Source organism: Capra hircus, chromosome 18, assembly GCF_001704415.2.
Source record: "Capra hircus breed San Clemente chromosome 18, ASM170441v1, whole genome shotgun sequence".
Classification (NCBI taxonomy): domain Eukaryota; kingdom Metazoa; phylum Chordata; class Mammalia; order Artiodactyla; family Bovidae; genus Capra; species Capra hircus.
In genome coordinates, this window is record NC_030825.1 from 36,145,460 (window position 1) to 36,167,382 (window position 21,923).

At 52.6% G+C, this 21,923-nt stretch overlaps 1 protein-coding gene across 3 annotated transcripts; it reads left to right on the plus strand.

Moving 5' to 3' along the window:
• Positions 84-20,340, plus strand: SLC9A5 (solute carrier family 9 member A5). Of its 3 annotated transcripts, none has more exons than XM_018062142.1 (16): positions 84-252; positions 4,664-4,946; positions 6,412-6,575; positions 6,722-6,800; positions 7,091-7,268; positions 7,830-8,050; positions 8,258-8,460; positions 8,685-8,774; positions 8,872-8,942; positions 9,657-9,786; positions 10,271-10,359; positions 10,520-10,646; positions 14,583-14,753; positions 15,274-15,343; positions 15,994-16,128; positions 18,903-20,340. In XM_018062142.1, exons 2-16 carry the CDS (start codon positions 4,823-4,825, stop codon positions 19,379-19,381), a joined length of 2,331 nt encoding a protein of 776 aa, XP_017917631.1. In that variant the 5' UTR covers positions 84-252; positions 4,664-4,822; the 3' UTR covers positions 19,382-20,340. The 3 variants fall into 3 exon arrangements, with proteins under 3 accessions (XP_017917631.1, XP_017917630.1, XP_017917632.1); XM_018062141.1 differs by lacking the exon at positions 84-252 and adding an exon at positions 1,314-1,653 and having other exon boundaries at positions 4,644-4,946; XM_018062143.1 differs by lacking the exon at positions 84-252 and adding an exon at positions 1,314-1,653 and having other exon boundaries at positions 4,644-4,946; positions 7,177-7,268.

Consider the following 21,923-nt stretch of genomic DNA (forward strand, 5'->3'; position numbering starts at 1 on the left):
GTCACTCAGAGGGCGTGATCGTGGTCCCGTTAGTTCACAGGCTAGTCCCGGGAAAACCCGAGCTCGCGCGTCCCCCCACCCAATGCGAGAACGCGCAGAGCGTCGAGAGGCTTTCTTTGGGCTTGGGGGCGGTGAGGCTGTGCTCTCTTGAGAGACAGCTAGGGCAAGATGCGGTGGAAATTTCTTCAAATCGTGGCCAGCCAGGTCCGCCTAGGTTTAGGGACCAGAAGGTCCTGATTTCTTTCAGCTGAGGTATGAAGTGGATGGGCGTCCTTCATTTGGAGGAAGCAGGGAGATGGGTCCCTTTCAGTTTGGATCAAGAAGTGAAAATAGATTACACTCAATTCAAAGGAGGAGGTGGGATGATTTACCCCTAGTTGGAGAAGAAAGAGGGACGGATGCTCTTAATTCTGGGGAAAGGACAGAATGACTCAGTTTGGCCGCGAGGTAGAACACGTTACCCTCAATTTTGGGGAAGAACAGGGATGGGTTGTACTTCAGTGAAAAGGGGAAACGGTCCTTTTCAGTTTAGGGCGGGATAAGCCGAATGCCCCCTCAGGTTTGGGAAAAAGGTTGAGTGAATTCTTTTTAGTTTGAAGGGAATCGATAGGTTGGGGTTTTCGTAGTTTAGGGAAGAGATACGTTCTCTTCATTGTCTCATGGAAAGGGTGAGAAGGGTAGACTAGTTTAGGGGAAAGGGAGGCCGGTTGCCCCTCGATTTGGTGAATGAAGAGGAGGAGAGTCCTCCTCAGCCTGAGATGAACTCGGCCCAATCTGGGCCTTGGGGTTTCTGGGGACGATGGGGACAGTTGTCCCTCACAGCTTTCTAAAAGGGCCTAGTGCGCGTGCGCAGCTCTGGTCTGAGAGCGGCGCCCACAGGGGTCTTAGGCTCCCGAGGGCTGAGCTGAAGGCGACGGCGCACTGCCCCCTGCAGTCTGCACGGGCTGCGCCGGGGTCCGCGGCCTCTGTACCGGGGGCCGGCTGCCAGTCGCCGACCGCACTCTCGGTGGCGGGGCCGCCCTCCTCTCGCCTATACCTCGCCACCCGGAAGACCCTCGTCACTCCCACGACTGGCTGTCGCCGCCGGCGGGTGGGACCCGGCGGTGCCCCTTGGGGACTGTGGCCGCTCACAGCTCTGAATACGGATCGGGGGAGGTTTGGGGAGGGTTTGAGGGAACGGGCTTGAAAGACTAGGTTGCAAAGCTTGTGGGGGAGGGATGCATTGGGGGATTTCCAGAGTCGAGACTGGTTTAGAGCGGAGGGGCAAGCGTCCGGACTACGGACGCCCGGGACAGGGTCTCGGAGTCTGGACCTGGGTTGGGGGTATCCGAGCCGGGATTGGGGGGAGCGGACCCCACGTGCCTGTGACGCGGGGGAGGCCGGTAGGCGGCGGCGGCGGCGGCGGCGACACGGGGCCGGCGGCTGTGCGGTGCCTGGAGGGGTGCTAGGCAGGCGGCAGGATGCTGCGCGCCGCACTGCCGCTGCTCGGGCTGCCCCTGGCGGGGGCAGGAGCAACCGAAGAGCCCACCCAGGAGCCAGGGTCGCCGGGTGAGCCTCCCCCAGGGTTGGCGCTCTTCCGCTGGCAGTGGCACGAGGTGGAGGCGCCCTACTTGGTAGCCCTCTGGATCCTGGTGGCCAGCCTGGCTAAAATCGGTGAGTGCGTGTGTGCGTGCGTCAGGGCGGGCGGCGGGCAGCGGACCCGCCCCCAACCCCTAGTCCCCAGATCCGGGCCGGATTTTTGCAGAGTGCCCCGACTTTAGGTTCCGATTCCGCAAATCCGGGCTCTCACCTTGTTTCTGCGCCTCCTCTTGTGGATCCCCCTCCTCCCCTTCTCGCGTGGGAGCCCTGAGGATTTGCCTTCTCAGATGGCCGCCCCAGCGCTCTCCGACCCCATCCCTAGCTTACTTTGCCCTCTCTTTCCCCTCTTCTCCTTGCAGTCAGCTCTTTGGTCTGGGCTCCCCTCCACCAATCCCCAGCCCCTGTCAGCAGTCTGGGCGTGTGGGACATTGAGGGGATGGTATTCTCTGGCAAACCCTAGCATCCTGGTCCCGAGGAAGCAGCCTTCCCTGGAGGCCACCTCCAAATGTCCATTCTCTTGGGAGGCCAAAATGCCACTTTTCCTCTATCCCCCTCTATCCCCTAAAGATGTCCCCTTCTTGTGCCCAGCTGTGTCTCCCCCCTTCCAATTCAAGTCTACCTCTTCCCACCTCAGGGTATGGGAAACTTCCATTTATTGGGCCTTACTATGTGCTGCCTGCCCTAGAGGCTTTCACACATCCAATTTCCCTCAGTCTGCACAGTACTGAGGGCTGTGCTTCAGACTCCTTTTCGTGAGTAGAGCTGCTTTTCCTTGCCTCTGCCCCTTCCTCCCCACTTTTGAGCAGCCAGTGGTCCCTCCTCCCACCAGAGACCCTCCTCCCTCTCCCTGTTGTGCAGACTGCACTGTGGGGGTGACTAATTATAGCTGAGCCGTTGCTACTCACTCCCCATCTAAGCTGGCACAGCCTGTACTCCCAGTCTCACCAGTACAGTCTTCACATAGGAATCGCACCTTCTAGAGTTTGCCCCCTTCTTCCCCCAGGGACACAGTTGGGAGTGGGGGCTGGGCAGGAACAGAGGAGCTCTCCACTCTGCTGTGGCAGCCCATTAATAATGGAAAATGGGGCTTGAAATGCCTTCAAGGAGCCTAGTTCTGTAAGAGAACAGGCTTTTGTGAAGGGTTTTGGATTGCAGTGCTGGGATTAATGCATGCTCTGGAGATAAGGATGGAATAAGGTCCCTGAAGGAGAGGAAAGGGGGACCAAAGGTAGGGCTGAGTGTGGGAAGAGCTGTAGCTGAGCTCACCTTAGGGCCTGGCAGCAATGAGAGCAAGGTGGGAGGAGCCTCAGATCTGGGAACCAAAATTGGGTCTGCTGAGAAGTCTGCCAGGTGGAGAGTTCCTATCTTATTTAGGGTTTGCAGCAATGGCTATAGTTTCCCCCATAAATCATAGTTCTTTTTCTAGCTTGGATGACATCTCCTATGGAGGTTGAAGAGGTTGAAGAGAGCCTTTTTCTCATCATCAACAACAACAACAAAATCCTTGGGATTAGGGGTGGGGAGAGATAGGTAGAATGTTCAGAAATACCTTCCCCCAGCTTCATTGCTAGGATTTTTTTTTCCCTTTTATTTCCTACCAAATGTTTAGGTAGATCCCACCACAGGCCGGGCACTGTCCTAGGCTCTCTGGGTACAGCTTCCAAAGGGCACTGTCTTAGCATTGCATCTCATACAGCTTAACACCAAGATGTCCCTCACTACCCACCACTCCAAGGATTATCTGGGGAGAGCAGCTCACCTGGCCCAGGGCCCAATCGAAAGCCCAAAGAGTATATGATGAGGCAAAGGTAGGAGTGGCAATAGTGCTAGAAAATCATTCCATACCTCCTCTTCTTTCCAAGGGTCAGATATGTTATTACTTTCCCCCAGAATCATATTGAATTAACATTTGTTGAGATCCTATTATGTGTCTGACATTCTGCTAGGCACATTCACACTATATCATTTTTATCCTCACCCTGTGAAGGTTATTTTCCCCCATATTACAGGAGAAGAAATTGAAGTTCAGGAATTTAAATAATTTGCCTGAGATCACACAATTAGGATAGGATGGAGCCACAAGAAGAACTCGAGGTCTAACTGCTAAATCTATTGCTTTTAAAACTACTGAGCCCTTAGTGAGCCTACATAATGAAAGAGCACACAGGGCTAGGAGATCTGCTGTACTTCTAGGAGGTATAATATGCATTATGGTCTAGGGCAGGACACAATAATAGAATAAAAGGTAACATTTATAGAGCACTTACTACAAAATGCTGGGCTAACTGCTTTTGAGCAGATCGTCTTACTTAAACCTTGCAACAATCCTACGAGATCAGTACTGTCTTTGTTCTCATTTTACTGATGAAAAAACTGCAAGTCAAAAAGGGACTAGGACTTCCCTGACTGTCCAGTGTTAAGACTCTGAGCTCCTTGTGTCAGGGGCCTGGATTCCATCCATGATCAGGAAACTAGATCCCCTCATGCTGCAACTGGAGATTTTGCATATTGCAACTAACACCCGGCCCAACAATTAAAAAAAAAAGTGAAGATATTTGCTTCAAAGTCACAGAACTGGTAAATGAAAGAGCTAGGCTTTGAACCCAGGGAGACTGACTCCACAGGCCCTGATTTTTACAACTATGTTATGCATAAAAATGTACCTAATATTTGCTGAGGTTCAAATGATGACAATGGATAAGGGAGAGCAGAAAAAGGTGAGGTCCTTTGAGGATGACAGTAGAGAGGATGGGGTATTTTCGGAAGTGGAAAAAGTAAGCAGAGACCTAGGTTACCATGACAGGAGCACTAAGAAATAGACAACTGTGGCTGTAGTGGAGAGTTTGGAGCTCTGGAGGCTGGAGATTCTAGCAGTCCTGAATTTCTTCTTCCTCCAGGATTGGGGGTCCTGACCTTGAATAAATATCTGACTGGAAGGCTATAGGCCAGTGCATATGTGTGTGTGTGTGTGTGTGTGTGTGTGTGTGTGCGCATGCGTGCGTGTGTGTGCATGCGCGCGTGCTTCATAAATTGATGATACCTCCCACCCTATTCTTGTGTTGTAGTGTTTCACTTGTCTCGGAAGGTGACGTCTCTGGTCCCCGAGAGCTGTCTGCTGATTTTGCTGGGACTGGCACTGGGGGGCATTGTCTTGGCTGTGGCCAAGAAAGCGGAGTACCAGCTGGAGCCAGGCACCTTCTTCCTCTTCTTGTTGCCTCCTATTGTGCTGGACTCAGGCTATTTCATGCCCAGCCGGCTGTTCTTTGACAATTTGGGTGCCATCCTCACCTATGCCGTGGTGGGCACACTCTGGAATGCCTTCACAACAGGTGCTGCCCTCTGGGGCCTACAGCAGGCTGGACTTGTGGGTGAGTGACTCTAAGATGTGGACCAGCCATGGGGGGCTTTGCCAGACTCTTTGCCCAGCTCCCTTCTCCTCCAGCTCTGAAGATCCTATGTTGACGAGAGCCATACCCTGAGACCTCCATCTTAGGTCCTTCCCAACTGGGCAGTGCTCCAAATTGGCCTGCAGCCTTCATTTCGGTCCCTGCCAGATGAGTCTGGGCTTCTTCAGATGACAGCTGAGTAGGGGCCTGGCTCCCAGCTGTGCATGGCCTGCCAAGGCTGGGAAGCCTGCATTGCCCCCCTGCTTCCTCCTGCCCTCTGTTACCACACTGCCACTTGCCAGCCTGGCTCCCCTGAGGCACAGCTCAACATCCCTTTGAGGGCTCTGCCCAGGTCACATCAGGGTGGTTTTCTGTTTTTATTATTTTAATAAATACATATCATATGTCTGCAGAATGCAAGACACTACACTAGGTATTCTCTTTGCTCATCCCACTGGCTCTTCATATCAACCTTGCTGGGGGTATCATTTATCCCATTTAATGGACAAGGAAATAGAGGCCCTTAAACTCATTTGATATCAGGTCCAAGGTTAGCAGAAGGTCATTTTACTGAGCTCTTTGCCTTCAGGCGGCCCTGTTCTGCTCCCTTCTTTCTCATTTTCTGGGCCCCAAACCCACTCAACCCTGAAAGTTGATAATTCAGAATTCTTCCCAGAGGCAAGGGGAGGTTTGCAATTTCCACTCAGGTCTCCAACCTGGTTTTCCTATGGGGTCAGTGAACTCTTTGGGGGCAGGAAGGGAGGGGAGGACATCAGACCATAATCATAGTAATCCCGGTAATAGGTAATAACAACTGAGTGCTTACTATGTATTAGGCACTGGTTAAATAAGGAACTTTCTGAGGTAGACACTATTATTCTCAGTATGTAGAAGTGGATTGCATGGGATGTTCGAGTCCCACCAGTGCTGGGTGCTTGTCATACCGTATTCAGCCCTCGTGGATGGATAGCCCCTCCCCCTCCCGCTGAGAATTGTGCATGTTGCCTTCCTTAGGCTGAGAACTATGATGTGGGAGAAGGCACTCTTTTGTTCTCCTAATAAAGCCAGTCAGCAGCCTATTTCCACCTGATGGTGGTTATTATTGCTGTTGCTACGTTTTTTCTTGTCAGTGCCATCTTAGCTCTCTAGGTTGCACAGAGTTTTGTAGCCATTTCCCTGGTTGATTTCTGCAGCAGTCTTGTCAGGCAGGCATATGAGGAGGTATGGCTTATGAGAAGTCAGGTGGCAGTGAGAGTGCCAGTGTCATAGAGTGGGTAAGTGGCAAAGACAGTCCTTAGGCTCAGGACCTAAGGTCTCCTGACCTGCAGGCTGACGCACTCTTCACCGTCCCAAGTCCTCTCGGGGCACCCTTGTTTCAACAGTCTGAGCCTGTTGCTGGGGCTGCTGTAGGCAATTCAGTACCTCACCGTCTGCTGTCCCTCGAAAGCCCCCAGAGTGCAGGCTGGCTTGCTGGACTTCCTGCTGTTCGGGAGCCTCATCTCAGCAGTGGATCCTGTGGCTGTGCTGGCTGTCTTTGAGGAGGTGCACGTCAACGAGACCCTCTTTATCATCGTCTTTGGCGAGTCCCTGCTCAACGATGCAGTCACCGTGGTGAGAGTGCACAGTGGGCTGCTGTTGCTCGACCCCATGCTGCCATGCTTTTGACCAGGCTCAGACCCTTCTCCAGATCCCCTGGGGAAGAAATCCGGTCTCCGCCTTGCCCCATCATCACTCCTGATGCACCACTTCTCACTCAGGTGCTGTACAAGGTCTGCAACTCTTTTGTGGAGATGGGCTCTGCCAACGTGCGGGCCACTGACTACCTGAAGGGAGTCGGTCAGTATCTCCCCCCTCTTGGCGGGCACTGGAGGCTGCCTCCCTCGGGTTGCTGAGCCCCTCCCCCACTGCGTCTGGACAGAGGATGCTGCTGGGGTGCCTCATCCCTCCCTTCCCTCCTCCACGGAGAAACAGGGCCCTGAGAACCCGAGAAGGAGGGGCTTTCCTGCAACTCCTGACCCCTGGGGAGCATGGTGGGCATCCTCCTCCACTCCCCGCCAGGCAGCAGTCTTGTTGGCCCGGGAGGGGTCCCGGCCAGGGGTCATGCTGACAACCCACTCCTCCCCCAGCCTCCTTGTTTGTGGTCAGTCTGGGCGGGGCAGCCGTGGGCTTAGTCTTTGCCTTCCTCCTGGCCCTGACCACACGCTTCACCAAGCGGGTCCGCATCATCGAGCCGCTGCTGGTCTTCCTCCTCGCCTATGCAGCCTACCTTACCGCTGAAATGGCCTCGCTCTCTGCCATTCTTGCGTGAGTCCTGGGGGCGCCGAGCACGCAGGCAGCTGGGAGGGGGCGCTGGAGATGGTTGCCCTTCACACAGACAGAAGCAGGACCTTGAGGAGTCCGTAGGTTTCCCCGAGTGGGAGCTTCAAATTTCCCAGGGGAGACACTTAACCTCAGGGAACATTACAGGACCTGCTTCTAGAACTGTCCTGGGCCCCCAGAACCCAATTTTCCCTTGCCCAGAGTGTTCTCTGGGGTGTGCGCTGAGCCACACGTGGACGTTGAGGCCTGGTGCCATGGCTCTGGTGGCTACAGAACTCTGAAAGTCGCTTCAGGCAGTCTGTGCCAGTCAGATCATGTTTTCCCTGCCTTCCCCTCCAGAAGGTACTGAGTGGGAAGCCTGGCGATTCCAATCCTTTTAGCCCAGGATTACCCCTACCAGCCTGGGACGGGCTCCATGCCTCACTGTGCTTTGGCTCTGAGTCTGACATCCTGTGACGGGCATCCTCTCCTGTGCATGCTCAGACCCCAGAGGCTGTGCTTCCTGCAGCCCCTCCTCATCACCCTGACTCTCCATTCCTCTCCCAGGGCGACTATGTGTGGCCTGGGCTGTAAGAAGTATGTGGAGGCTAACATCTCCCATAAGTCCCGCACAGCTGTCAAGTACACCATGAAGACTCTAGCCAGCTGCGCGGAGACCGTCATCTTCATGCTGCTCGGCATCTCGGCTGTGGACTCTTCCAAGTGGGCCTGGGACTCTGGGCTGGTGCTGGGCACCCTCTTCTTCATCCTGTTCTTCCGAGCCCTCGGTATAGCCGGCACCCTCTGCTTTCCTACCCCCCCTGCCCCTGCCCCCTACCCCAGCTCATCTCGCCCTCTGAGTCCACATCCTTGTCCTCCCTGTATTGCTCAGCCCTCCCAGCCCTTCAGACCTGAGCCCTGATACTGGGTGCCAGCTGCAGCCAGTGCCCTCCACTCCCAACACCCTGCTCCCACTGGCCTCCCTCCTGCTGTAGGCGTAGTCCTGCAGACGTGGGTGCTGAATCAGTTCCGGCTGGTCCCTCTGGACAAGATTGACCAGGTGGTGATGTCCTATGGGGGCCTGCGGGGGGCTGTGGCCTTCGCTCTCGTCATCCTCCTGGACAGGACCAAGGTCCCTGCCAAGGACTACTTTGTAGCCACCACGATTGTGGTGGTCTTCTTCACAGTCATCGTGCAGGTGGGAGCACCCAGGAAGCCAGATGGGGAGAGGGTCTGGCAGGCCCTGGGGAGGCCTGGAGCCTATGGGAGAGGGGCTCCTTTTCCTGTTGGGGGCTGCAGGGGCTTGACTTCCCAGACTTTGAGAGCAGTTAGGTGGAGATATGGAAGCTGAAGCCTAACCGTTGGGAGAGAAAGGCGGCAGAGAACTGGCCAGGGCAGGGCTCACCAGCTGCCTGTCCATAGGGCCTGACCATCAAGCCACTGGTCAAGTGGCTGAAGGTGAAGAGGAGTGAGCATCACAAACCCACCCTGAACCAGGAGCTGCATGAGCACGTGGGTACCAGAACCCCATGCCCCCACCTGTCCCTCTCTCCCTTCTCCTATTCTGAGCAGAGTCCTGATCCGGTCCCCCTACCCACCCCCCTTCTAGACTTTTGACCACATTCTGGCTGCAGTGGAGGACGTTGTGGGGCACCATGGCTATCACTACTGGAGGGACAGGTGAGGGAGCTGCACCCAGGCTCCTTCAGCAGCAGCACCCCTCCCCCACCAGTCAGGGCAGCATGGGGGACATACCACACTTCTGAGAAGGGACGCAGCCAGGCACAGGCTGGGTGACCTGTCCCTGAAGCCCCCGCAGGTCCCCATAGGACAGGCAGTGCTGGTGTCCCCGTACTCTCAGGATAAGATAAGCTTCCCCAGTGAGGCCTGCCTGGCCCTGCCCTGCGTGGTCTGGCACCTCCAGACTCCAGCCACCTTGTGGTCCACTGTGACTCTTGGCCTGCCAATGAAACGAACCCTGTTTTAGAAACTCAGGACCCACCATGCTCCCCCTGCCCTGGCCACCAGGACCTTTGCACATGTTGTTCTTTCTACTAAAACATTCCCTCCCCTCCATCTTGCCTCCTTAACCCCTCTGTTCATCCTTCAGATATTACCACAGGCATCATGTCCTTAGGGAGGCTTCCCTGACTAGGACAAATCCCCATCAGACTCTATAATATCCTTGTAGTTCCTATCATGGTTGTGACTTTATAGTTACATGTCATAACTTCGTCAGTGTCAGGTGCTGTCAGTTCCGTAAGGGCAGGGAGCAGCTTCCAGATTCTCCCTGACCAATGCCCACACCAAGAGATGTGGGCCCCGCACTGGCAGTGCCCCGGCCCTGTCTGAGGAAGGGCCAGCACTCAGGATGGGGCCTGGCATCCTCTGTAGGTGGGAGCAGTTTGATAAGAAGTACCTGAGTCAACTGTTGATGCGGCGCTCAGCCTACCGCATCCGGGACCAGATCTGGGATGTGTATTACAGACTCAACATCCGGGACGCCATCAGCTTTGTGGATCAGGTGGGCCAGCAGACAATGGAGAATGGGCGGGTGGCCAGCAGGGCAAGGCAGGAAGCGGTGACAAGCAGGCAGGCAGGCCCTGAGCAGGGAGTTGGGAATTCCCAGTAGACTCCATGGACTTGTGAAGTGGCAGCTACAGGAATGAGCCCGGCCTGATGCAGACGTTTAGAGTCTAGTGGGCAGTGCAGAAAGGTGGGAGACAGCTGGACTCTGGCATCAGCAGACATGGCTCAGATTCTTATCATCTCAGGCTTGTGACCTTGGGTAAGTCATTTATCCTGAGCTTCGGTTTCCTCAACTGTAAGAAAGCGACAGTAAGAGTACCTCTGTCACAGAGTTTTGTAGGTGCAGTATAAAAAAGCACCTAGCGTAGTCCCTGGAACATCGAGAGCAAAGTGTGTTAACTGGTGTTATTCCTTTCATTCCGCTCTGTCTGCGCCACCTTCATCTGACTGCCATCTGACCTGTGACACGGCCCCTGCAGGGAGGCCACGTCTTGTCCTCCTCTGGGCTCACTCTGCCCTCCATGCCCAGCCGCAATTCCGTGGCAGAGACCTCCGTCACCAACCTGCTGTAAGTCCTGGAGCCCCCTCCCGCTTTCCCACGCTCCTTCCTACTGGGCCCTCTCTCTGAATCCCTTCTGGGCAAGATCTGTGAGCCCCTCTGCTTCTGCCCTTTCCCTGGTCCGCGCCCCCCAGCCCCTCCCCAGCACACGTGTTCCCGCCGCCCGCAGGAGGGAGAGTGGCAGTGGAGCGTGTCTGGATCTGCAGGTGATTGACACGGTGCGCAGTGGCCGGGACCGGGAGGACACGGCAATGCACCACCTGCTCTGTGGAGGCCTCTACAAGCCGCGCCGCAGGGTGAGAGCAGGCAGGACCTCTGAGTCCTGAGGGGGAGTGAGGTCTGGGGGAGGCTGCGATCCAAGGCTCAAGAGGCAACTGGCACCAGCTTGTAGAGAGCTGTAGATGCCCAGTTGAAGAGCATGGGCTTCATCTTGTTGGTTATAACCTTTAGTTTTGTTTTTTTGTTGTTGTTGTTTTGAGAAAGGTTGGCCTGTTACAAGGATGGTTTAAGGATGTCTTGTTTGGTAGCAGAGAGCAGATCTAATTGGACGGGGTGAGTTGAGAGGCCGGGAGAGCCAGTTGGGAAGCTGGAGTGAAACACTGCAGATTAGAGCTGGGTGGCTGGAAGGAAGAAGGGCACAAAGGACTGTAAAATCTGCCAGGAAAAGGAGAGGAGTTATAGAGGGCTTGACGGGGGTCACAGACAGAAGCAGGAGTGCCAAGGAGGCTGTGGGTACAGCTTAACCTGGGGGAGGCAGACATCCAGTTAAGGTAACATGAGTGAGTCCCATGCAGGTTGTGAAACCTCGGGGTTGGAAAGGCCCAACCCATCCAGGCAGGAATCTGCTGCAACCCCGCAAGGGGGCAGCAACCCATTACCTTGAACCTTTCTGAAATGAGAAGCCAGCTGTGACCATTCTTGGCAGCTTTAACAGTCAAGGCCGTTTCTACAGAGACGGGAATTCTTTCCCTTTAATTTGCTCCCTCTGGGCCTGATTTGACTCTCTGCACCTCTGCAGAGCAAAAGCCTGCAAAGATGTCAAAACAGCTTCCTTCCACACAGAGGTCTTCTTGCCTTCGGGCCAGCAGCTTCTGTCCCTGGTGTGTCTTCTTCAGCCGTTAGAAATGAGGCCCCTAGGAATTCTATGGTGGACTAGTGGTTAGGATTCCAGGCTTTCACTGCTGTGGCCAAAGAGGCCCCAGATGGAAGGTGCTATGCTAGTTGTGGTTGGCCAGGGCCAGGCACAGGGGACCTTTAACCTTTCTAGTTATGGAAGATGCCTTTCTCTTCTCGCAGCCCAGGATCCCTCCAGCTCTGGCTCATCACCCTGAGACCTCACACTGTTCGTACAATCAGGCAATCACCCCTCATGTCTTCCTCAGTTAATGGCTGTGAAACCCTGTCTCATCCAACCTGTGGAGCTTTTGTTTTTTGGTTTGGTTTACTTTTTCTTATAGAAAATTTTAGTCATTCACAAAACTAGAGAGAATAAAGAAACTCATTTAACCATCACTCAGCTCCAATAATTTCCCTTTACACCCTATCTACACTTTATTATGTTAAAGCAAACTCCAGACAGCATATCATCTCTAAATATTTCCATATGTATCTCTAGGTGGCAAGAATTTTTTTTTTTTTCCAAAAAAGCCATAGTACCATTACCACATACAACAAGTAACAGTGATTCCTTCTCACCTCACCTCAAATATCCAGCCAGAGTTCAATACATACCTTTTTCCATCTGGTTTGTTCAAGTCAGGATCCAAATAAAGTCCACACTTTGCATTTTTAGTAAGTATGTCTTTTTATTTTTTTTTTAATTTGTAATAGTTTCTTCTTCCTTTTTTCCCTCCTTTTTATTTATTTGCTGAAGAAACTGGATAGATCGTCTTAGAAAATTCTCCACTTTACAGATTTTGCTGATTGTATTCCAGAGGTGGTATCTGATATGTTATCCTTGGTACCCTGTATTTCTTGGTAGTTCAATCTAGAGGCCTGGTTGTATTCAGGAACATTTGATAGCTGTGCTATGTATTTCTTATTGTATTACATTAGGAAGTATTGATACATAATGATTGGCTGGCTGTTGATTTGTGGGTGTGTATGTAAGATTGGTCAATGGGTTTCGTCCAACCAGTTCTTGTGTAGTCAACTAAAAAAAAAAAAAACTGGATTATGATTGTGCTTATCCTTGTTAAAATGTCATCTTATTTGATTTAGCCCATCATTCCATCGTTTGGATCCCATGTCGGTCACCAAAAATCTCCTCAGATTCACATCATATAAAATTCTGTAAAGCCTGTTAACTCTGTATTCATCAAAATCAACATAAAAATGAACATGATAGAGCTGAGGACAGAGCCCTGTGGTCGGCTACTAAAGACTTTCCTCCAGACTGACCTGGATCAAGAATTTTGGGGGTATGGTTACTGAACCAGTTCTAAATCCACTTAGTTATGCCAGCACGCAATCCATAATTCCTCATGTTCTTCACAGAAATATCATTAGAGACAGAAGTGTCTAGTATACAGTTAGAAACACTAGATTATAGTTTAAAAGAGAGAGACAGACAGGCTGGAGATAAAAAGATTTGGAAGCAATCTACAGCAGAGGTTTCCTGGCCTGGCTATATCAGAATCTCCTGGGGAGCTTACTAGAATACATATTCCTGGCTTCACCTCCTGCAGAGTTTGATTAGTGGAGTGGGATGAGGAATCTGCTCTTAATAAGCCCCTTGAGGGGGCTGAAATGCAGCTGGTCTGATGGCTGGTGTCTGGGAAGCACAGATTTATCACTGTGCTGGCTGGCGCTGAGAGAGTCGATACTTTCACTGGGGAGAGCATTGAGATGGGAGAGGGGGCCAAGGATAATGCTGGGGAATGCATATGGAAGAAAAGGAAGGGGAGCCAGCAGAGGAGGTGAGAGAAGGAGCCCTTGGAGGGGCAGTAGCTGATGCCCCTCAGAGCTGTCTCAGAGGCCTGGGGCAAGAGGAGGGCTGGACTTTGCACGGATGTTGCCTAACCAGAGGCCAAGGTACTGATGACCTGGCAGAAAGCTGCACAGTGGTGCTGCAGTCAGGCAACCTCCCTTGCTCCCACCCCAGCTCTATTTCTGACATTCAAGGAATTAATGGGTACTAGGGGAAGTGTCAGAATGTAAGTGTAAAGGTTTAGCAGTAAAAGCAAGGCAATGGTGTCAATGGAAAGGCGTTTTTCAAGGAGGTAAGGGCAGGAACAGGTCTAAAAGCAGAGGCAGGGGGCGGTGGCCAGGGAAGGACTGAAGATGCAAGAGGGTGGAGGACTGGGAGGGAGGAACTGATGGAGAGAAGGAACTGATGGAGGCAAGGAGTGGGGAGTGAGGAGCCCTGTGAAGGAGCTGGGCTTATGCACCCATCCACCCCTACCCTAGGGAGAGAGGCACACCTCTGCATGAGTGTGTAGAAGAGGGCAGTTGGGAGGAGACTTAAAGGGGATTCTTAGATCCGGCTCAGGGAAGCAGAAAATATGAAGCGTAAAGGAAAGAAACCAGCCTGGGGGGGTGCGGCAGGACAAGAATGATTGGGAACACGTGTGGTACTTTGGGAAATTACCAGGAGGTAATGAAAAGGCTGCTAAGCAGTCACGGCCAGAGGTGGAGACAGGTCAGGTGAGGGTGTAGTGGGCTTGCTCTTTATGAGGAAGAATTGGAAAGAGCAGATGGTGGGAGTGGTACTGAACTGGGCACAGGTATGGTTGGACTGAGAGGATCTGAGGTGGCAAGAGATAGTCGTGGAAGTTCCTGCAGCCTGAGGAGTCATGGTGGCAGCTGCAGAAAGGGCTAAGTGGGGAGGGCCAGCTGGACAGAGTCCTGTGTAGTCACAAGAAGGCAAATGGGCCAGGCATGTGGACTAGGCTCAGATAAACTGAGGTGCAAAGAAGGAAACTGGTTTCATGGCAGCCCTGAGGACAGGGCACAGGATCCCCCGTGTCTTGTCACTTCACATCTGAGAAAACCGGGAGAGGGCAAGAGGGGATAAGGAAAGCCAAATTTGAGGGGGTAGGTTCTGGGATAAAGAACTGAGAATATAGAGTCTGGCTGGGTCTCTATTGTATTTTTTTTTTTTTTTTCACTCCATGGCTAGTTCTGGAAACAGCAGGCTGGTAGGAGCCATGGTGACCCTGGGGCTGTGGCGTGGGGTTCCTGTGGGCGGCAGGACACCAAGCCTCATGGCAGGGTGGGGCTGTCATTGCCAGTACAAAGCCAGCTGCAGCCGCCACTTCATCTCTGAGGACGCGCAGGAGCGCCAGGACAAGGAAGTCTTCCAGCAGAACATGAAGCGGCGGCTGGAGTCCTTTAAGTCCACCAAGCACAACATCTGCTTCACCAAGAGCAAACCACGACCTCGCAAGGCTGGCCGCAAGAAGGCATGTGCTTTCTCTAGGACTCCTGTTTGCAGCTGCAGGCTGATGGCATGCGGTTTTGAGCTCACATGAGGTTTTGGAATCCAGCCTCGGGGACCTGGGGGCTGCAGCAGCTTGGGTTCCCTTTTGCATCTTGCTGGAGCCCCAGAGGGGAAGGTGAAGCCTTTAGAGGGAGAGCAGCCTCTTGTGGTCACCTGCCCAAGACAGCAGGACCACCTACCAGAGGTGGAGTGAGCAGGAAAGAGGCAGATTCCTTGCTGGGGAAGGGGTGTGGGGACTCCATGAATTTCTTATTCAGCCCAGGCTGATGTACTGAGCATCTCTGCTGGGGCCATCAGACTCTAAAACACTTGCTGGGGGTGGGGGGGGTCAAGGGATGATAGAACCACTATAATTGACACAGATTCCCTTCTGTGTGGCATCAGGAAGACCTATCTTCTTGTTGACCCCACCAGATGATAGGATTGGGGTTTGGAGTCAGGGCAAGAGGCTTAGGCCTTTTTTTTTTTTTTTTGGTCCTTAGAAGGATGGCGTGACTAACACTGAGGCTACAAATGGGAAACCTCCTCGAGACCTGGGCTTCCATGACACAGGCAAGCAGGGAGTGGGGTGGTGTTAAGGATGGGATGGGGAGGGGAAGGGCAGGGGCCCATCGACTGGAAGCCTGAAGGACCTCCTCTGCATAGCACTCAATGACATGAGCTGGGGCTCTTCCCCTTAGAACTAGATGGACAGGTCTCAGCAGTTACTAGACGTCTGTGACACCTGAGAGCTAACTCCAGGCTACAGACCCTGAGGACCTGGAGAACGTGTCATAAATGGAGCCTGGTCTGGGCCTTGAAGGATGGGTGGGCCCTGGGGTCCAGTGTCCCTGCAGTAAAACCAGGGCCCTAGAAGAGCTGCACGCTGATGGGCCTTCCAGCATTCCAGATGTTTATGCTTCCAGCTGACGATGGGATCTAGGGTTGAGAGAAGATGAAGGTGCTGGGAAGTGTGATTCCCTGATGCTTCCTCTGAGGATCTGTCTTTCCTGTTGCCTCCTGGAGCTCTGGAGCCCCATGCCCCTTCCTCTCAAGCTCCCCCACCCCCCTAGGCCAGTGCTGTAACAGCCACAGGACAAAGCAGGTGTCTCTTCCAACTGTGGGCTCTTCCTAGACGGACGAGGGTTTGGGCTCCGGGTGGTGCGGTACCAAGAGGCAGCTACTGGGCTGGCCAATCCCACTCAGCTCTTGTCCCTGTCCAGCTGCCGTGATCTTAACCGTGGAGTCTGAGGAGGAGGAGGACAGTGACAGTTCGGAGACAGAGAAGGAGGATGACGAGGGGATCATCTTTGTGGCTCGGGCCACCAGTGAGGTCCTCCAAGAGGGCAAGGTCTCAGGTAACGGCTTCCTCCTGCCTGCCTCCCTCTGGAGCAAACTGGAGCTACACAGTTGGCTTCCTCCCCTTTTGCTGATGGCCTTTACTCCATACAGTCACTCTGCCTATCTGCTCATTCATCCATCAACCAGCATTTACTCAGCATTTCTTTTATGTCAGACATCTGACATCTATGATCTGATTCAATCCTCACAACAATCAAGATGGCGAAACCGAGCTCAAAGGAACTTGGGACTTGTCTAGAAATCAGCAGAACCAGAATTTGATTCCAAAGCTCACAGCCATTTCACTTGCCTCCCTTTACACTCTGGCGAGAAACACAAGGTGACAAGCAAACCTAACACCAGGTTCTGCTGTGACCCATGCTCAGCACACCAGCCCTCAGGTACAGCCCCCCGTAAGGGTGGCAGCCGGACCTGAGAGAGGAGCCTGCATTCATCAAAATGGCATTACTGTAGATAAAAACCAACATATATATGCTTCCGTATGTGGAGACCTAATGAACTCAGAATGCTAACTACCACTGCCAGTTGGCTCAAGAATTCTCAGGTGTCTTTTAAAAAACATCCCATTACAGAAAATTTCAAAATATACAGTAGACAGAATAGTAGAATAAACTCTCATCTCTCTACCACCCATCTTCAATAATTACCTACTCCTAACTGATCTTATTTCACTTACATCTTCACTATGCCCCTCTCTTCACTGGATTCTTTTGAAGCAAATTGCAAATATCATACCACTTTATTGCCAAATACTTCAGCAAGTATCTCTAAAAGATAAGGATCCTTCTTAAAAATATAACCACAATACCATTATCATATCCAAAATCTTTTTTATCAGATATCCAGTCCATGTTCAAATTTCTCTGATTGTCTTCATTTTACAGTAGGTTGTTCAAATAAAAATCCAGACAAAGACCCACACATGAAATTTGGTGGCTAAGTCTCTTTTAACCTATAACACTGGTTCTTGAGGAGGTAGTAGTGATTTTGTCCCCTAGAGCAGCGGTCCCCAACCTTTTTGGCACCAGGGACTGATTTCATAGGAGACATTTTGTCCACGGACTGGGGATGGGTGCGGATGATTCAAGCATATTACATTTATTGTGCACTTTGTTTCTGATCTAGTGCCACTGCTGATCTGACAGGAAGTGGTGGTCCACAGCTTGGAGGTTGGGGACCCCTGCCCTAGGGTACTGTCTGGAAACATCTTGCATTGTCACAGCAGGCAGGGTACCTCTACAATGTGTGGGTAGAGGCCAGGGATGTTGTTAAACACCCTACAATACACAGGACAGCTCCCTACAGCAGAGTCTCTGCTCCTTTGACAGTGTCAAGTTTGAAAAACCCTGATTTATAGGTCCCCCCACCATACTTTCTTTCCTTGCACTGTATTTATTGAAATAACTCGGTTATTTGTCCCCCAGTCTTTCCTTGTCTGGATTTTGCTGATTGCATCCCCTAAGCATCATTTAATATGTCTGTTTCACTGACCTTTATATTTCCTTCAAATCAGTAATTAAATCTAGATCAGACTTGATAAGCATACTCCATAGGTGGTGATGTTATACCTCCCACTACATCTCACCAGGGAGCATATACCATCTGGCTGTCTCTCTTTTTGTAGGTTAATATTGACTACTGGCTTCAGTTGTTGTTAGCCTGAGCCACCCATTATCAAACTCCCTGTCAGTTTTTCATCAGGTGGTCTTCCAGTCACTGGTGATCACTGCCACATCCAACAGTTCATTCTGGGTTGCGCAATGCTGATATTCTATGTCTATTTTTTGTTTGCATTGATTAGCAGGAATTCTTGTATTAAAAACCCTTCCCTTATCAATTACTTAGTCAGTCTGAGGTACAGTTCATATAGGGAAGAATGGATAAATGCTTGAATTTTTCCTTTCACTTATCAGTTTTCAGACCAATAGTTACCTGATATCCTCTAAAGGTGAACACTGAAATTTGTTATTAAAATTTAACACAGCATTCCAGGGAGGTAGTTTCACTCTCAGTCACAGCATCAATACATTTCATAACATGGAGCACTTGAAGTCAGGTTCACAGGACTGCTCAGGACTTTATCAGTGAGCAGACACATACTGAGCACCTATTATAGGCAAGGCACTGAGCTTGACTTTGGAGATGAAGGGGTGGTAGATAGCCAGAGGGCTGTTCCTTCCCTGCTTTCCTCTTTCAGAACCTCAGCCTTTCTGTAATGCCGTGGCTGAGCCTTCCGTTATGGGTGCCCGCACTTCTGGGATTCTCGGCTCACATCCCCTGTGCTCTGGCATCCCCTTTGTGGCTCAGCTTTAGCCTGTTTTAATTTTTCGTGAGCTCAGACTCCTGGACTCTGTCCCACCAAAGGGCTGCGGTGGGAACTCAGGCAAGGAGCACAGTGGCCAAGCCTCGAGATCTTCCTCACCCTGGGCCGGGGGCCTAGCAGGATGTGGTTTAAGCCTGGCACTGCAAGTTGGCTGAGGGCTGATCATAGATGGGTTTTTTCCTGCCTTGCTCTCGCTTTGTTTTGTTCTAGTTGTTTTCATTTGTTCAATAGGTATTTGCTGAGCAACTGCTACATGCTCAGTCCTGTGCTAGGTGCCGGGGACACAGTGGGGAGCAAACCCAGCTGTGGTGCTTCCCCTTGGCCAGGCGTGCATCCAATAACTGCACAAATGGATGCTGCAAGGCGACTGCAGAATGAACTTCTGTGCTTATACTTGAGAAAGTGTCCACTGGATTGGCAATGAGTGTGTGTGTGCTCTGTCCCCAGGGAGCCTTGAGGTGTGCCCCAGCCCACGCATCATCCCCCCATCCCCAACCTGTGCGGAGAAGGAGCTGCCCTGGAAGAGTGGGCAGGGGGACCTGGCCGTCTACGTGTCCTCAGAAACCACCAAGATTGTGCCCGTGGACATGCAGACAGGCTGGAACCAGAGCATCTCGTCCCTGGAGAGCTTGGCATCCCCACCGTGTACTCAGGCCCCAACCATGACCCGCCTGCCTCCCCGCCCACGGGCCCCGGAAGAGCCCCAGGCCCCTCTCAAGCTGCCCCTCTCCTCTGATCCTCGCTCTTGCTTTGCTTTCCCCCCGAGCCTGGCCAAGGCGGGTCGTTCTCGCAGTGAGAGCAGCGCTGACATCCCCCGGCAGCAGGAGCTGCAGCCCCTCATGGGACAAGAGGACCACACCCATCTCAGCCCCGGCACCGCCAACTCCCACTGGTGCATCCACTTCAACAAAGGTGGCCGGCTGTAGCCCAGAGACTCGGGGAGGAGCAGGGGGCTGGGGCCCCCATGGAAGTCTTCCCTGCACAATGGGCAGAGGAGCCCACTCAACCGGACATGGGGTTAGAGGGGCCTAGACTGAAGTAGCAGCTGGGCTCCCTTGGGGTGGGTCAGAAGGGTCTCCTGGGCTGGTCCTCACAGGAACCCTTTTCACCACCCTCCTTACTCCTAAACTCCTGCCACCTTCCCTTTCAATAAGGCCCTAACTCTGGTTCAAGACCCAGTCCAGACGTTTTAGAGGCAAGGCCCAGAGACAAGGGGAGCTCATGCCCCTTCCCCAGCGGGTCCTCCTGGGGAGCAGTTCCTGTCCCCCAAGCAAGGGCATCTCTCCTCAGCTGACACTGGGCTGACCCGCACTCCACCCTGCCCCAGCGTCAGCTCAAGGACAGTACCCTGGCAGTGAGGCTCCACGAGGGGCTGGTCCTCAGAGGGACTGGGCTGGGAGGTGCAGCAGGCTTTGCTACCCTGTTGTCTCAGCTACCCATAGCCAGTTGGTTTGGGGCAGTGGGAATCTGTCTCCACTCCTTGCTTTATCTTCTCCCCTTTGCTGCCAGTCTCGGGGCAATAGTTACTCCATTTCCAGGACTGAGGCCACAGGGTTGGGCCAGGCTTCGGGTCACGGCTGCTTCCTAGCTGGCATCACTCTGGGGATCTGCTGCTCTGCACCTGGCTTTGGACCTTTCAGATCCTTGGGTCTGAGATTTGTGAGGAGGGGAGATGGTGGCCTCTGGCCTCCCACACTGTCTCATTTTTTCCTGAACAGGAAAGGAGCTAGGTATCTCAGGATCACTGCTCCACTGCTCTGGGGCTGAGAGGCCTGACTACAATGGAAAGGGGGCTGACTGGGTGGCAGGTGACTTTCCTGGGGTTAGCACCTGCCCTGAATTGTGTACCTTGAACCTAAGATACATTAAACATCTCTCAGATGGATGTGTGTCCTGCGCCCATGTGTCTGGGTGTTTTGAGGTGTGAGAAGGGGGCAAGAGGGCATGTGGTGAGGGAGATAGAAACTTTCTACTCTGTGACCCAGGGCTTCCCTGATATGGGTGGTGGACGGTGGGAGGAGGTCCCGGGAAGGACTGTTAGGCCCTATGGCCCTCCCTCTGCTCCCATTCTTTCCCACTACGTCACCTTACAGGAAGCCTGCAGCAAGTCCAGGGGATTGTTCTCTGGGCACGGGGTCACAGAACTGGGAGTCCACAAAATGGGAATGACTTGCAGGAAGAAAGACCCCAGAGGTCAGATGCCAAGGTGCCCAAAGATGCAGCCAACACACACTGGCACCAGATAAACATTCCTCAAATGCCTGGAGGGAGCGGTAGGACAAATGAACAGATGTGTTCCACACATGGCGGGTGGGAGGACAATCTCCAGGGAGCTGGTTACCCTGAGTGTTTCTGATACAAATTGGAGAGTGTGGGGTCCAGAAACATCTAGGGATAGAAATCCCTGATGACAGCAGACCCAGTTTCCACTGGGCCTTTCTATCGATACCTCACACACACACACACACACACACCATAAAATTCACCCATTTAAAATGTACAGCTTGGTGGTTTTCGAACATATTCACAGAGTAGTGCAACCCTCCCCACAAGCTAAGTTTGGAACAGTTTCATCATCTCCCAGAGAAACTCTGTAATGTTGGCATTCACTCCTCACCCTCTGCTGAGCCCTAGGTAATCACTGACCTGTTGTTCATCTTCACAGATCTGAAACCCTGAACACACTGCAAAGCTTACACATTTAGTCAGCCTTTTTTCTGACTTATGCCTGGGGAATGTGGGAAGAGAAGGAAGAGTGACTTTCAGGCTTTGCCCTCACACGGCTTATAGTCGGCTGCAATAAGGCTGAGCAGCTGGTCCCAGCCCTCCCTTGCTGGGTATGTTACCTTAGGTATGCTACATACTCTCTCCGAGTTCCAGTGTCTTCATCTCTAAAATGGGATGCTTATTTCATACCGCTGCTGTCTGGATTAGATGATGAAATGAGAAGAATCTAGTACACAGCCTGGCCCGTTGTAAAGGATTATAAATGTTAGTCATTGTTGGTGTTTCGTTACAAGCCCAAGAGCATAGAAAGTGCTGTGAGGCCCGAGGAGATCTAGTGGAGGGGGGTAGCTTTGAGAGGGGTATGAGTGTGTGTGTATGATGGGGCTCAGACAGCATGGGTGAAGCTATGTCAGTGCATGTCAGGTGGGAAGAGCAGCATGAATAAAAGACATCTGGAGCACACACAGTGAGAGGCAAGGAGCAGCGAGTGACATGCTGGGGAGAGGCCAGCCAAGGACACAAAGGCGTGGGTGGGGTGACCCTGCCGAGTTTCGGAGGTGGGAGCCTGGGAGAATAGTGACCTAGGGAGTGTGGGCAGTGATGTGCAGTAGGGAGCATGAATGTAGCTGGGGGAGGATGGGTGAAGGCCTATGTGGAGGAAGGCTCGGTAGGAGGAAAGGCTAGAGATGGAAGACCTGCTGGGAGGCCCAGGGATGTGAAGGTGCTTATGCTGGAGACGGC